A 17486-nucleotide genomic window follows, 5' to 3' on the forward strand; every position below is an offset into this window, starting at 1 on the left:
CTGATTATTCTCTGTGATTTTCTTCCTTTCTTGAATAGGAAGGAGCCATTGCCTGAAAGAACTACTTTCATTCTACACTTAATAAAAATGATTATGGGGCCAGCAAGCATCAATTATTTTCTAGGCCAAATCTTCTCACTTAAGTCAAGGAGTCTTAGTTCAAACTATATTTTTCCTTTCTTTCTCAGAACCTGATTAAATTAATGCCAGAACCAGATAAACTGAAGATGATAGCAGAACTGAAGGATGAATATGCTGAACTACCTGAGCCTGAGCAATTTGGAGTTGTGGTAGGTGACTTCCTCTTTACCTGTAGAAAGGAGAAAGAGTTCTCTTTTTGAAAAAGAGCAACTGAACTCAGGCATGACTCTGCATTACAGGATCTCCTCTTTTATTTCTCACACTTGGTCTGTCCCGTTCCCTGTATGAAATCCCTTTCTTACTTATCTTCTGAATTATCATTAGTGGTGCATGTTTCTTGAGAAGGTCCTTATCATCCTATAAAATGATACATCCACAAATTTGTTAACATCTGTGTGCCTGAGTATACTTGGGCTTCTAGGAATTCAAAATTTTTCAAAGAGCTAGGTATGTCTTGTGTCTAAATTTCTTCTTCCATACACCACCCAAACTGAGGCTTCTATCTGGTCATCTTTTTTGTCCTCAAGGCTTGTGAAGCTTTGAATGGATGAGAAATCTGGCAGTGACACGGATGCCTATTCTAGAGAACAAAGAGTCCTAACATCAAGCAAGCAACTACTGTTAAATGTTCCATGTGTTTTGAAGGCCATATTAATATTAAAAGAGTAGAATACCTGTATCTTACAAAACATTGTCTTTGACATTTCAGTTCTAGGACTGAGTAGCACAAAGGTCATATATATGAGAAGCAGTCCTTTAAGAGTAAATGTTTGTCAGAAGTTAAAGTCAAACAAGTCATTTTTAAATCTTTAATTTCTTCTATTACTTCCATTACTTTTTCAATTACTTAGAATCATACTTGTAAATCCATCTATTTCATACTCAGTGAGCAAGTGTTCCTAAATTAGATCCTCCGAGTCCAGATGCTATAGACTGGGAGAGAGAACTTACAGGTTATTGTGTTTTCACGTGAATGTTTCATTCACAATAATGACTACTTGACTGTTTCATACTTGTCACCATCCCCAGGGTTTTGTTCTTACAATTCTGGTATGGAAACAGAATTTTTCTTCTTTTCCCTCTCCTTCAGACCTTATTCATACCTTCTTGTTGTCATCCTACTCCTACTCTTCCCTCTGTGTGTGACAGTATTATTCAATCCCCTTTCCTTCTCAGATTAGTTCAGTTCCACGCCTGATGCCCCGCCTTAGTGCCATCCTCTTCAAGCTACAGTTTAATGAACAAGTGGAAAACATCAAGCCAGAGATAGTTGCTGTGACAGCAGCCTGTGAGGAAGTCCGTAAAAGTGAAAACTTCTCCAATTTACTTTCCATCATTCTTCTGGTGGGCAATTATATGAATTCTGGCTCCATGAATGCTGGCGCATTTGGTTTCAACATCAGTTTCCTCTGCAAGGTGAGTGTGTAGATCCAGAGCCAAATTTTAATAAGGTGGCTATAATGCCCAGAATGCTTGAGGTGGGGAGAAATAAGGACGAAAGCGTTTATTATATTGAGCAATGCTCATACTGGTCCACTTTTTCCCCATTTCTAGCTTCGAGACACAAAGTCAGCTGACCAGAAATTGACCTTGCTGCACTTTTTGGCTGAAATATGTGAGCAGCAGCATCCTGAAGTACTGATGTTTCCTGATGAACTCATCCATGTGGAGAAGGCTTGTCAAGGTATTTTGGGAATCTGTGAGTCCTTTCAACACCACACTTATAGCACTATGATTCCACTTTGACTGCCATGGTTCCACCCTGTGGAATCATGTGATTTGTACTTTATGGATGGGTATTTAGAATTTTCAGTCAGAGTTCCTCTATCGTCTTACCAAACTACAAACCCAAGGATTTAATGGGATACTCCCATGGCAGTTCAAGTGGATTCATAGCACTACAGTGGTGTGATCTAAAAGGGCCTGTTTGTCTATATGCAACTAATGTAAGCCACATATTCTTAATGCAACAAAGGGAATTTCTGGGGAGATGAAGCCAAGACAAAACCAAACAAGGAAACAAAACAAAATCAACCACCACCTAGAGAAGGCCCCTAGCAAGTGTTTGTGCATGTTTGTTCAGTTTCCATGGTCCCTCTCAGCAGGTGTTTCAGCACCTTTTTGATTTATCCATGTAACTAAGGTACCTTCTTTCTCACAACACAATCCCTGCTTTTCAGAATGTAGTACAAAACCAGTCATATTGGTCGTTGTGACCAGGTCACTGTGAACAGTTGATGCCAACACTTCTTGTACCAAATTAGCTTTTTTGGGATGCTGGTTGAGTTTTTTTGGGGGAGAGGGGAGGACCAAGCTTGAAAATGTTAGTGGAGGAAGATGCATTTTTCTGCAATGATAGTAGCTGCCCTAACATCTGCCTATCAGTCAAACAATAGAAATCCTGTGTATGCTTGCTGCTCCACCTTTATTTACAGTGCCTGTGGTGCATGTGCCGTGCCGAACACAGAAATGCTCTCCCATTGCAGCCAATGGGGTTTGAGCGTATGCATTTTTCCCCATACGCGGAGGAATCCGAAACGGATCCCTGCGTATGGAGAGGGCCCACTGTATTTATTTTCTTGGTGCTATAGTGTTGGTACAATAAGCAGACACTTCAGTCTCATTCATAAAAGTCCAAAACACATATCATAATCTGTTAATAAGCATTCAAAGCTGGAAAGGGATGTGCTTCAGGGATGTGCCTCTTTCCAAGGGTTAAATTATAGTTTAAAGATGAGTGGTTTTGGAATTGTCTTTTCTGAAGTGTTGGTATTTTCTTTTTAACTCAATTTTTTTATTTATCTATGAAAACAGAGAGTCTCTCCTGTTGTTTATTTATGTGGCTAACATAAATATTTCATATGATGGAAAAGAGGAAGGCCTTTCTGAGCAGTATGACAGGAGAATTTCCATTATTCAGTTTAGCTGTCCTTTCTTTGCCTTCTCCATCTCTCTTGCCTTTTCCTGTATGGAAGTCTATGTTCCAGTATATTGAGTCAATGTCTAAAAGGAAACAAAGGAAGGAAAGGAACATTGGCCACAGATGTCTGTTTTGTTCAGTTGTTGGGAATTGGAATTTGCAATCGAGAGCTATCTTCCTGGCGTATTTTCTTATGATAAACGTGTCCTTCCTACAACATGTCCTATGACATAATGGCTTAATTTGCTCCCAGACTTTCCTCTCACCACCCAGTGCTTGAAATACTAATTATTACCTCAGTGCATAGGCTAATAAAGCTCTGATTTTTTGGGGGAAGGTATTTCTTTGTATGTGCCTGAACAACATCCATTCCAATTTCTGAAGCCGGAGTCATAGAGTCATGCAGGTGAACTGCCCCTGGAGCACAGTTTCACAGTGAATTTGGAAAAGTGCACTGAAATTTGTATAGCTCCTTGTGACATGATTTGAATAGCCTGTTCCTAGAATACTACTGGGCATGAAAGCCGCATGTATAATAATAGAGAACCAAAGCAAACAGTACTTTTATTATGAAGATGACAAAGGCTTATTAATGTACTAAAGCTTGGATGTAGTGTTGTAATCCTACATATGAGGCCTCCTTGTATTGTACCAACAGTAGAAAAGTTCACAACTGGTCCTATTGGCTGTCAGTGAATTTTCGGTGTGCTAATTTGATTCACACTTTCTCAGTGTGACTGAAAGGACAATCCATATAACACATGGGTTAAATCCTTATGTCAGTCTTTTCAAGGCAGGAGCTCCAAGATTCTAGAAGCATTGTAACGATTGCTCTTTAACCCCTCCTCAGTATTTTAATTCCTGCCTTGCCAACCAGTCCAACATTTTTTTCTTTCTCTGTCTCTCAAAACTATTTTATTCTAAAAATTCAATAATTACATTTTTGGAACAGCTATGTCATCTGATTTGGTAAATAAGAAAAGAAAGCAAAAAGGCTTGGAGGAAATTTCTAAGAATGATCGCTTGCCTTCTGAAGAATCAAAGGCAGAAGGCAGTTTAATGTCTTTATCCACCACTAAAGACATTTACTCTAAGACTGAGAGTAAGCAGATCACTTACTCAGAGAGTGAAATCAACAGTATGGTTAAAAAATTTAAGCAAGAAGCCAAATGAGCAACATAGTTTTCAGCCAGGAACAGAGTCACTGTTAAAGAAAATATTTCTTTCTTTAAGTGATAGTGAGACAGAAAGCCAGCCCTCCATAGAAGCAGATAACTTAGAAAAAATGCAGAGGATTGAGGCAATACAAGGTGGTAAGGTAAAAAGGGATAAAAATAAAAGTTAAAGCTAAAAATACTTTGTGAGTTCATTAAGAGTAGTGTAGGCAAAATGAAGCCCAAAAACAGAACAACAAAACAACTTCATGTCACCATATTGAAAATAGAAATTCAACTCAGAAGAAAAGGGCCGATCCAAGGGGGTAAAAACAAGCAGGATGCTGTGATTGTTGGTACAAGGAGTCACATTTACCAGAGCAACAATGGTAGAAATGAACTCAATCAAGCAAAACAAGTTTCTGAATTTTATAGCATGCTTGATAGGGGGAACATTCAAACAAAGACGCCAACTTAAGTTGCAACCAACTCAGTATGAAAATTCATCAATGAAAATACTGTATGCAATCAAAGATTCATAGCAAATGCAAACAGAAGATATACCGTTTAGATACTTTGTCTCATATAAAAGGAAGGGGAGTAGTAAGACCAGGATTTTTGAGCAGGAACATTTAAAATGTTTATGAAAGAGGATGTTAATTACTTTAGGCTTACATTCATTGGGAAATTCAACACAGGATAATTCTTTAGATCAAAGGAAGTCATGTAAGTTGGCAGTGATATTGCAGCAGATATCAGCACAGGATGTTGAAATTCCAGAAGCAGAAATATTTAAAAAGGTAATGGAGCATGAATGAGAAAATTCATTAGGTAATAAGAGATTCACTAGATATGGGGGGAAACTTTATTGGTTCAGGAAGGAATTGATAGAGCAATTATCAATTCCATTGGTCTGTGTTTTTGTATTGGCCCTTCTTCAAATTTGGCATTCCCAGGGGAGGGGGTCACAGCTCTTAGAGATGTAGATGAAAAGAATAGATTTGGAATCAAGGAGAGCACATAAAGCCTCAGCTTTGGCAGCTAGGGCATCAGTAGCATCATGTGTTTGCAAGGATATGTAAGCTATGGGTGCAGGATGTCCAAGACAATGAAGATATATTTGTACACACTTTTCAAAGCATGCTACACAGGCTGGAAAGCTACTTCAATATATAGAAGATATTAGCTATGATGCAACAGCATATTCAGCCAAGATAATTGCAGCAGTAGCAGTAGGAAGGAGATCCTTGTGGCTAGAGATGTTGATCACAAAGTTAGGACCGATTTAGTGAATTTTTTATTCATAGATAAATCGCTGTTTGGCAAAAAGGTTCTAAGCAAGATGTTGGTAGAACATAAAGTCAAAAAAACAAGTCCTACCAACAACTCCAAAGAAAAATGTAGATAGAAAATATTCTTACTCCTTTTGTGAAGGAAGAAATTATCAAAGGCAAAGAGACTTCAGGTCTTTTAAACCTCATTGGAGTAGATCCAGATTTCAGTTTAAACAGCAGGAACAGCAACAGTTCAGAAAAAGTGCTAATCAATCCAATAGAGGAGGAAAAGCACGGTACTGATGCAGGTGTACTACTAATAGGAGGAAGACTTTTTCATTCACGAGATGGCCGGAGGGGCAATCCATTACAGCTGGGATTTGCCTATGCCAACTCAGTCAGCAGGAGTTCTAAATTCTCTGAAGATGCCATCCACAGATGCTGGCGAAACGTCAGAAGAAAATTCTGCTAGAACATGGCCACATAGCCCGAAAAACCCACAAAAAACTATGGATGCCGGCCATGAAAGCCTTCGACTTTACACCATAAATAAATAATAAATAAAAATTTCAATTGCATCTTTCATGTTCGCAAGAGCAGCAGTGCTACAGATAAATGAATTAAATTCTATTGAGGAAATACATAAAAGTAGTTTGAATAAACTGTTGCAAAGAATCCAAAAAACTCTGGAAAATATTGCTGATGCAGTGGTGTTCATGGAAAGAAGTATGATGGCAACTAACATCGCAAGACATTCCTTATGTCTACATCATTGGGAAGCAGATCAAAAGTCTAGGAATAACCTAGCTTTTGTACCATTTAAAGAACAACTGCTGTTTGAAGAATCAGCGTTGCAGAAGGTGTTAGCAGAAAATACTCAAAAGAAACAGGTTATGCCTAGGATTCAAAAGGAAAAAAAAGGAAAGGAGTTTTTTTCATGGATGAAACTATTTCTTTCGTGGATCTAGATCAACACAAAGATATAATGACAATTGATGGCACAGACAATGACCCAGGACAAGGGACACAAATGGAAGACAATCGTATTTCTATTGACAACTTATTTCTATCTATTTAACAACAACAAAATAGGATTGGAGTACAATCTCGGAAAAAAAGAAAACAACAATATTGACAATTTAATAGTGCTGGCGGGGACACGTTTTCTATTGTTTTGGGGTTTATGGATGTCAATAACATCAGATCAGTGGAAGCTGCAGTGACTCATGGATACAAAATAGCATTCAGAAAGTTCCCAAGAAGAAGAAATTGAAACACAATACTGCAAGAAATTCAACATTTATTAGAAATCGAGGCAATAGAACAGGTACCAATAGCACAACAGAGTGTAGAATCATAGAGTTGGAAGAGACAGAATTTATTCAACCTTTTTCATGGTACCAAAAACAAATGGTCTAGTTTTGAATCTGAAATATCTAAACACAAACGTAAAATATTACAGTTTCAAAATGGAAACTTTAAACACAATAAGAGAAAACTTAAATTTGGGAGTTTGGATGGCATCAATAGATCTTAAAGAAGCTTACCTTCACATAGCAGTGGATCCAACAATACCAAAAACCAATTCAAGGTTCTTCCATTCAGGTTTCCATTTATGCCCAGAATGGTTTATAATGTGTTCTGCTACTGCTGATATTTCTGGCTGACCCAGTCTGCAGTGTCTCTCGTGTTCCTTGATTTGTGTTTGAACACTGTGTTTGGTGGTCCTTATGTAGAATTGTCCGCAGCTGCAAGGTATGTGGTAAACTCCTATGGCTATGAGAGGGTTTCTCCTGTCCTTCACAGAGTGCAGCATTTGCTGGATTTTTTGGTCGGTTTGTAGATCATTTGGAGATTATGTTTCCTCACCAATTTCCCTATTTTGTCTGTGACTCCTTTGATGAATGGTAAAATTACCTTCCCTTTGGATGGTTGTTTGTCTTCACTACTATGGGTTTTTCTGGGTCTGGCAGCCCTTCTGATGTCTGAGCTGGAGTAATCATTAGCCTGTAGAGCCCAGTCTAGATGTTTCACTTCATCTTCCAGGAAGTGGGGTTCACAGATCCTTTTTGCCCAGTCTACCAGTGTTTTTATTCTGCTTCGTTTTTGTCCCGAGTTCTTTTGTGGGTATCTGTCCATGCGTGTTGGTTTTCTGTATACTTTGTGGCCCAAACGTTGGTTCAGTTGGTGGATGACCAGGACATCCAAGAATGGCCAATGTTCCTTTTCTTTTTCCATCATGAATTGGATGTTTGGGTGGATGTTGTTCAGATGGTGCAGGAACACAGTCAGATCTTCTTCTCCATGACTCCAAATGGTGAAAGTGTCATCCACATATTGGAACCATATTGTGGGCTTTTTTGGAGCTGTTTCCAGGGCTTGATTTTCAAAATGTTGCTATCACAGGGCTCAGTGGGCTTCCCATGGCTACCCCTTCTCTCTGCTCGTAGAATTCATTGTCCCTTTGACTATTTCAATTTTCCTTGACTATTTCCATTTTCTCATTATCTGTGGTCATTATTTTTGTTTTCTTAGTGTTCAACATTAAGCCTACCTTAACACTTTTCTCCTTGTTCTTCAGTAATTGTTCCAGGTCTTTGTTGGTTTTTCCTCCTTGTCCTGATCCTGAATATAGGTTACACATCAAGACCATCAAATGTAGTGGTACTCCCATTTCTTTGAGAGCATTCCATAGTTTTTGGTGGTCTATGGTGTCAAAAGCTTTACTGTAGTCAATGAAGCACATGCAAATTTTATTTTCGAATTTCCTGGTGCACTCCATTATTCATCATATGTTTGCAGTCTGATCCCCTAATACCTCTTCTTTTTCTGAAGCCTGCTTGCACTTCTCGTTTCCTGTATGGTAGGAGTTGTTTCTGCAGAATTTTGAGCATGACTTTGCTTTTGCAACTGTATGGCTTGCATCAAGTGTAGCCATTTTTATATTGAGACAACATTTTAGTAAAGGCAAAAAGGCCCAAAGAAAGGCAGAGACAGACCTCAAAAATCACTACTCTGTCTGGAAAGACATAGATTCTTAGTAAATTGTGAGAAAAGTCATTTACAGTCTACAAGAATTATAACTAATTTGGGTGCTCAAATAGACACAGAGAAAGAGGAAAGTAAAGATAAAAAAGATGATTACAGCAGAGCTAATACAAATAAAACCAGTGGATATAACTCACATGGCAAAAGTGCTGAGTGTATTCTCAGTTATTCAATTGATTCCTTGGGTGAGGTTTCATGTCCAGCCCCTCTCAAAAATTTTGCAACCACATCAGCAATAATAAGGACAAGGCTTACTTGGTTCCCAAGAATATTCTCAAATGTCTGATGTGGTGGTTGAAATACAAGGTTATCAACAAGAGAACTCTTTTGTCTGAGTAGAAACAAAATAATGCGAGGAGCTTGAATTCAGGCATTTACAAAGGAAACATGGAACTTTTGTAATGGATCTTTTGGCTTCTGGCAAGCATTCCAAAGTGAAAAGTTTCATTTCAACAGATGGAAGCCCAAATGCAGAAACTCAAGGTGTGTTGTCAGTCACATGGCCAATGGGTCTTTTATATTCATTTCCTCCATTACCTCCACTGTTCAAAGAGTTCTGATGAAAATAAAGCAGGAAAAGGCACTGGTTGTTTCTTATTGGCTCACAGGCCACGGTTCCCAATGCAGGTGGGGATGTCGACAAAGGCCCTATTTTGTTTTGCGCAAAGGATTTGCTTCTGCATAGACAAGTAACACATCCCAATCCAAGCTTGCTAAAGTTAACCGCATGGTTTGAAAGGAGAAAATTAGAACATCAGGGTTATTCCAATTCAGTAAGAAATACCATATTAAATTCAAGAAGGAAATCAGTTCAATGTATTTCTGAGAATACTTAGGAAACATTTGGAAAATTATATTCAGAATATTCAATGTTGCAAGAGGATGCATCCGTTAAAGATGTTTTGGCCTTTTTGCAAGTTGGTTTAGAGAAAGGGCTGAGCCCAAACACTCTTCAAAGGCAGTTGTCAGCCTTATCTTCCATATTAGAAGAGTTAGGAAGACCACTGTCTTCACATCCCCACATTAAAAATTTCTCACAGGCGCAATCTTAATCTCTCTAACAGTGCATACATTACTCTCTTTGGATTTAAATTTAGTTTTAAACATTTTGATGGGGACTCCTTTTGAGCCTTTAAGGGAAACTTTCCTGAGGTACTTGTTATTTAAGGTGCTATTTTTACTGGCCATTACACCAGGACAACAAGTTTCAGAGTTTCTTTATTCATAAATCTGAATCTATGTAGATTTCATAGAATCACAGAGTTGAAAGAGACTACAAGGGCCATCCAGTCCAACCCCCCTACCATGCAGGAATACACAATCAAAGCACTCCCAACAGATGGCCACTCAGCTCTATTTAAAAACCTCCAAAGAAAGAGAACCCACAACACAACTAGGCAGCGTATTGCACTTTCGAACAGCTTGTACTGTCAGGAAGATCTTTCTAATGTTTAGGTGGAATTTCTTTTCCTGTAGTTTGAATCCAACGTTCCATGTCCTAGTCTCTAGAGCCGAAGAAGACAAGCTTTCTCCATTTTCAATATGACATCCCTTCAAATATTTAAACAGGTCACCTCTTAACCTTCTCTTCCCCAAACACACTGTAGCCAGCTCCCTAAGCCACTTCTTATAAGGCATGGTTCTTCATTGTGATTTCTGTGCCTCACACAATAGGGGTTTTTGCCTGTGCAGAGACTTCATTCGGAAAGTCTAAAGCTGAACAGATTGGTGGGACCCCCACCCAATCCAATGTACCGAGCATGCCCAACCCTCCACCTTCAGTTCTCTTTGTTCACCGCAAGAGAAGCTTCGTTCGGACAGTTCACTGGCTGAGCACTCCCTGTACGGTTAGAATATTAGATTCCCATATAGACACATGAAAGACTCTCATAAAACAGACTTATTTGCAGCAGAAAATGCTGCTCTGGTTGCAGAGGTGTTCAACAGGTCTTTCCCATCAACACTCTGGTCTCACTGTGGGCCTACTCATTCTCTGAACATATTTGAATGTTCTTCCACCTATCTTGTAGAAAGCAAGTTTGTTTTTCATTTGTTATGGATTTTTGTTCTTAAGGAATGAGAAGAACATTTTTCCTCTCTTTATATTGGATGGAATCAGCTTTTGCTTTTGAACTTATGAGAGGAGAGATGTAAATGTAACTAGGATATTATGCTTGGTTCCTTCCTTCTGTGTGGTTTCTTGCTCATGCCATTTAGAATGGTAATATTTTTTTCCCCAATTGCTATGTGGTTGTTAGAGTATTTTTTCCAACTGATTGAAGAAAATTTGAAGAGTCCTTCCTAGGAATATCTGTCATAGCAGCCTTGTCTCTTAGTCTAAGTGGTGGGATATCTTGATAGATTTTTTTAAAATGCCTTCTTCCTTGATTCAAGCGTTTACATGAAGTAAAAATAATCATTTTTTTTCCTGATCCTTCCAATCCCCCTCCCTCCCAAAGTTTCTGCTGAAAATTTACGGAAAAGCCTAGATCTGATGAAGAAGCAGATTTCAGATGTGCAGCGTGATATTGACAACTTCCCCAGCACTACAGATGAGAAAGATAAATTTGCAGAGAAAATGACCATATCCTTTAAAAAGCTGTGCACTGGGAAATCTGAAGAATAGCATGTAGAAGCAGCAACCCGGGATATGGTACTGTGGGCAAGCCCAAACCCTCTGGGTCTCAGCCTTGATTGTTTAGAACTTGAATTAGATATGTTGCTGCCAAGAACAGCTCTGAGAATGGCAGATCTCAGGATCATGTCTCCACATAGTGTTGTACTGTGACTCCCAGTATAGCCAACACTTGAGGTATGATGGGAATTATAGTTCAACATCTGAGAGGCCAGAGATTCTGCATCCCTGCCATAAGGGTACCAACAATAATAGCATTTATTTAGCTGTGATCAGATTGTGAATTCTGAAGATCTTCTCTTCCATTCTGTTTCCAAATTCCTATTTTGCTTTTTAATAATGCAGAGGCGTTTTCTTTATTCTGGCTCTTAGAAGAAAAGGCCTTAATGGTTTATGGCAGTGTTGGATGACTGCTAATATGTTTCAGTAGTGTTAGACAATAATTCTGTATCTGTGCAAGGGAGCCTTTCACTGTTTGGAATGATCAGTAAGCTGGAAAGGAAAATCTTCAGGATAGCTTTGTGTGCTCTGAAAGGCTGCACATTTGTTTGCTGGTTTATTTAGTTTATGGTGGATTTGGTTTTTTATCCTGTTTTTCTAAAAATATATTAAGGCAAGATAACAATACATTTAAAACACATTTAAAAATTACAAGTTTAATTAAGTCACAACCTGGGAACACACAAGCCTTAAAACTGATGAGAACAGCCACAATGAACCAATCAGAATTGGACTTCAGGTGGAGAGGATATATTATTCCAAAGCACTACTGTTTATCAAAGGAGGTAGAAGCAACATTAAAATGATCATATGTTGTCCATTTGTGTAAGCTGACTGCTGGATGGGAAAAGTGGAGTAGGAATTGAATACACACAAAGACAGTAACAGAAATGGAAAATATGAAATTCATAGCAACATTAAATTAAACCAGTTAGACTTAGTGCTTCCACTTGGCAGCCATGTATGTTCTTTGACTGAAGTCTTACAGCTTTGTTAAAGAGGCCCAAGAGCAGTATGAGAAGCTACGAATGATGCACTCAAACATGGAAAACCTTTATAAGGAATTAGGACAATACTTCTTGTTTGACACCAACAAAATATCAATTGAGGAGTTCTTCACTAATCTGCGCAACTTCAGAAGCATGTTCGTGGTGAGCATTGCATCTAACTGTACTTTTTAATTGCAGGATGACCCTTCTGCTCAAGCAGACTGGTTTGCTCATATTAGATCCAAAGTCCATTTAGGCCACCATTCTGCCTCAAGCAACTAATAGTGAAATACTTGCAGGCATTCTCAAATGTAAGATGGGAAATGGCCATCTCCTGTTGTACTTGATCCAATTTTTGCCCTTGTGCTCACAGTCTTGTACAGTATGGTCTGCCGTAGAGAAGAAAACACGATGTGGACTCCATTGCTCTAACGCCCCCATTGTCCATCTTGTCTCCATGAAATGTGTCTTGTTTCCAGCAAGCAGTAAAGGAGAACCAGAAGCGGCGGGAGACAGAAGAGAAGATGCGTAGAGCTAAACTAGCCAAAGAGAAGGCAGAGAAGGAACGACAAGAGAAGCAACAGAAGAGAGAGCAACTGATTGATATGAATGCAGGTATGGTGGAATATCTTGGTGAAAGGGTCTGAATGCAAACCAGAGGAGGCTTAGCTTTACATGTGAATATAATAGCAGATTATGGCACTGCAGTCCTGACCATCTAGCTATCCACATGGGTTTATTCCAGAGGTAGGCAACCTTATTGAGCTGGGGGCCGAGTTGCTGTCCCTCAGACAACTGGGGGGCCAAAGCCAAAAAATAAATAATTAAATATTTTTTTTAAACTTAAATATATAAAAAAAACCAGGACAAATGTAGGACAAAATTTTCAAATGGAAGACACTTTTTTTTAAAAAAAATGGAGGACACGCGAAAAAATTTGCTGATTTTTTAAAAAATGTTAATATAAATGCATGTTTCTGAGGCTTCTATAGACAATTGCCCCCCAAAGGCCCCAGCGGCAATCGGCGGCAGGACCGGGCTGGGGCCGGTCCCAAGGCCTCGCCGGGCCGCATCCGGCCCGCGGGCCGCAGGTTGCCTACCCCTGGTTTATTCTATAGTTGTGTGAACTCTTTGGTTCATTGAAAAGTTATCCAGAAAGAGACATGATTGGCCCCTTGATGGGAAGGAGAGTGTCGCCTCCCCATTAAGGACATCCTAAGAGCCTGGCTGGATCAGACACTGAGCCCATCCAGTGCACCTGTCTTATATTGAATGCTGGCCATCTAGATTCTTCCAAAATGCTCACAAGAAAGAGATGAAGGCATAAGCCTTCATGTTCACCCAGGTTCCTTTCCTTTTCCAGTTTTTCATGATGCTTAAATCCATCAGAATTCCTTTGAATACTTCCTTTCACTTTCCAAAATAGGTGAAAACTTTATTTATCTGGGGCTTGAGAGTTAAGATTTTAGATTACTGTCAAGTACTTTTTGTTTCTTCTTACACTGCAAAATAACATTTATAAAGAAGGCAGCTAATTGTCGATATCAAGGAATTTTGTAGCATTTTAAACATTTACAATTTTATCATGGCATAAGTTTTCATGGATGCATGAATTGTTACATAGATTGTATGTTTTTGCACATGTTATCATTTGACTTCACTATTTATATATATTTATTCCCACACCCACAAATGTCTGCCAACTTGATGAAGTTGAATCTAGGCTACATAAGCTTATGCCATAATAAAGTTGATAACGTCCAACAGCTTTGTAGGACTGCATATTTCAAGACTTGTCATTCTTATTACTCCAGCAAATTAAAATAACTACTTTTCTGGAAATTTAGTTCATCATAATAGAACCTGAAGTTATAGATTGAGCCCACTTTGCTGGAATTTCAAATTTAAAATGGAAATGTCCTTTCTGTCATTTGCCAAAATTATATTTATTCTTGGAAATGAGTAGTGTCTTGGCTGTTTAGTGCTGATGTTCTCCTTATGGCCTCTCTTTTCAGTGGTACTGCAAGATGTCTAAATTGCTAAAGATTATTTAATCAGATTTCTTTCTAACATAGATTTTAGTTTAAGATTGTATCAGGAATCCCCTTGATTCTGCCTGAAAGGGGAAATAAAGGCCATACAAGCTCATCTTTGCACAGACCAGATTTTTGATGTGCTTGTTCTGATAATCCAATCAAGTGGCCTTTTGTGAAGCTGAGTCTTCTGTTCTGCTCCATTTTATGAGGCTTTCTTACATACAGGCACAATCTTCTCTTTACTACCAAAGACATTCCTTTGTTAGAACATATGCACTCAATTACTACCCCTGTCTGCTTATTTCCTGTCTCCCACAATTTCCTGCCAGTTATCCCTGCCTTTGAGCAAGTTGAAGTTGTGTTGAGTGACACAGCTTATGGATCTCCTTGCATTCCTTCCCCTTCCCCCCCACAATGGTGTCTCAAATTACTGTGGCAAAACAAAGCTGTATGTAATATATCAGTAGAGACACAGCACTGGCCTTGTCAAGGAAGGATGTAAAGAAGTTTATAGGGCCCCACACTTCTCACAGAACCCTTCCTACTTTGGCTGAAGTATTTCTCAGTTCTTGAGATGCCAGCTGCTAATTTCTGTGGCAAGGGGCTGCCTCCTCTGTTCCCCTTCCCTCTTTCATTAAGCTTTCGGGGATGAGGCTCTAGAGCCTTTTCAAAAGAAGGGACCCCTGTAAGGTAGTAGCCATGTTCTGTTTTTGCTTGAGAGAGACTCTGGGTTTGAGATGATGTATTGAGCATAAAAACTCCCTGGGTGACCTAGGGCAAGTCACATTCTCTCAGCCTCAGAGGATGGCAATGGCAAACCCGCTCTGAAGAAATTTACCAAGAAAACCCTATGATAAGTTTGCCTTAGTGTCACCATAAGTTGGAAATGACTTGAAGGCACACAACACAGACACATTTCTGACTCCCAGTGGCCGAGAAGCATACAGTGGGGCGAGCTCTTGCATTCATACTCTGTTGGTGGGCTTTCTGGAAGCATCTAGTTGGCCACTCCAAGGCGTTTTAGGTAGAGCTGGGAAAGTTCCCTCTCTGAAAACCCTGGACAGTGAGTACAGATAATGATGAGCTAGATAGACCAGTCTGACTCAGTATAGGAAAGTGTCCATTTTCCATGTTAGCTATACAAGGCTGGGCTACATGGGTCATTGGTCTAAACCAGGCCTCTCATAATTTTCCACACAAAATTCATTGCTCTTGCATGTCAGTTTCCCTCTCTTTCTGCTTAGTGCTGCCAGGCTTGTTGGCAGCATTTCCTTTAGGAGGGCATTCTCATATGCATACTTTTTAGCCTTGAAACTTGCTTGTGTCTCCTGCCTACGTATTACTGCTCTGGCTGCTGCTTTTGTGCAGTCCCTGGAGAAGCCTAGGCATGTTGCACTGTAGTTGCTAAATAATGAAGAGAAGCAAATCAGGATGGAGGACCAGAGAGGAGGAAGCATAAGTTTTCCCTGTGGTAGCCAGCTTTCCCTTACATGTTTCTGCAGGCAGATGGTTGGCCTGTTCAGATGCCTTACAGTTCCTTCCACCATCAATCACGTGGCCCCTTCAGATTGCCAGATGGCTCCCCATTCCTTTGTTGTAGCAGTTCCTTTCAGCTATAAGCAAAGGCCTCCAACCTCAGCAGTATTTTTCTACAAGCCATATCTGCCAGAACGGCAGTTGGGCTTACTGCAAATATATATTGCCAGCTCGTTCTTGGTTTGACTTTCTGCCAGCCATTAGTTGACTATGGTCTTTTCAGACACGCCTGATAATTCATCCTCAGACAATCCATCACTAACATAACACACAAACAAAAGGGTTTTCTGCATGTGTGTCAGCAAGATCAAACCACTATATTTAATTCCAACTCCCTTAAATCTACACATTATTTGCCTCGAGGTGCTTTAGGCACATTGAATCTTCTTGTTTCAAAACTGTATGAGAGTGATGGCGAGATGATGGTTTTGAAAATCAGTTTCTGAGACGTCAGCTCTCAGCTCTGCCTTTGCCTGCTGTATGTCTTAATTTGCATTCCTATAGAGTGGTTCCTGTGCAATTTCATTTGCCATTGGCAGTTCTTCTAGAATAGGCAAGAGGTGGAGAGCCCCAAATAGCAGGTTGACAGTGCGACAGATATAGGTCAGGCGTAGCAGGTTGCTTTGTCCAGCAGGTGGCGCTGTGGGCAGTAGAGTCAGGCTGCCTGAAAGTACCCAGCAGATGTTCTAATGTGATTTTATAGGTTTATGTTTCGTCAGGAGCTGTTACCATGGGGACCAAGATTTGCAGAGCTGTTCATGAATTTGTGGTTAACGCTTTCAACACCAAGCTCATTGGAAGTCGAGACAGATGGAATATGAAAGGGATGATATGTCTTTATATAAATAATGTAGTCTTGGGGCTTCTCTTTTTGACACAGATGCTGGAGACTTTGAACTCTGGCAAGGCTGTGAGATTGGCTGTCAACATGCAGAGACAGCAGAGGACACATCCACAGAAAATAGTCTAATGTGGCTTCCTACAGTTTTAATTAGAAAATCTTAAAAACAAAAACACAGCTATTGCATTGCTGTATTTCCCTCCCCTCTCCAAAGTGTTGATGGCTGCCCTTCTTCTATGAAGAAGGGGAACCCATCCCATGTATAGTCTGCCCTCTCTTTTTCTTGTGTGTGCATTTAAGTTCTTTATTCCTCACTATTCCTAGCCCTGCTTCTTACCTGGCAGGGGGCTGGTAGCACAGTCTCTGCCATAGAACCAGTACAGGTGTCTCCACTGGCGCATGTTCTCTGTACAATGCTGGTGCTTGTTGCTAAGGGAAGAAGATCAGTCGAGGCAGGACAGCTAATCTCCTTAGTGGCCAGAGCACTGCAGAGAGTGAAAAGTAGATTAATGGAAAATGGATGGCACTAATACCCGCGGGGTGCTAATCACATCAAAGCAACAGAATAACCCAGCAGCTGGCCCATTAAAGACTGCTGGGACCCTGCCAGGAAGCTTACTACAACATGTGGGAAGAGAGAAGGAAGGGGAGGCTGTGTTACAAAGGGATTCCTTTTGAACGTACGTGCAGAGAGATTCCTCAACATAGGGATGAAACAACTCAAATCCTCCCTTGTACATGACCAGGAAGAATGGGATTGATAGATTCCACCAACCCCACTTGTATATCAGTCCCACTATACCAAAACAAAACGAACGGGCACCATGGACATAGGAAATCAGCCAAATTCAAATATGTATAGCAGGTGGTGGATTTCTTTCAGCTTTTTTGGCTGCCGAAGAAGGTTATTTC

The 17486-nt window shown here is 39.9% G+C and overlaps 1 protein-coding gene across 1 annotated transcript in view; it reads left to right on the top strand.

Annotated features, from left to right (window-relative positions):
- DIAPH1 (diaphanous related formin 1) overlaps positions 1-17486 on the top strand; it is a 114706-nt gene that overhangs the window by 77624 nt on the left and 19596 nt on the right. The window contains exons 20-25 of the mRNA XM_089516182.1: positions 189-290; positions 1318-1557; positions 1696-1825; positions 10997-11120; positions 12158-12323; positions 12641-12776. Coding sequence (XP_089372308.1) covers positions 189-290; positions 1318-1557; positions 1696-1825; positions 10997-11120; positions 12158-12323; positions 12641-12776 — 898 coding nt within the window. The remainder of the gene's footprint in view (positions 1-188; positions 291-1317; positions 1558-1695; positions 1826-10996; positions 11121-12157; positions 12324-12640; positions 12777-17486) is intronic.

The sequence above is a fragment of the Sceloporus occidentalis genome, unplaced genomic scaffold, assembly GCF_023333645.1.
Source record: "Sceloporus occidentalis isolate IW3139 unplaced genomic scaffold, rSceOcc1.0.p SCAF_3, whole genome shotgun sequence".
NCBI classification, from domain to species: Eukaryota; Metazoa; Chordata; class Lepidosauria; order Squamata; family Phrynosomatidae; genus Sceloporus; species Sceloporus occidentalis.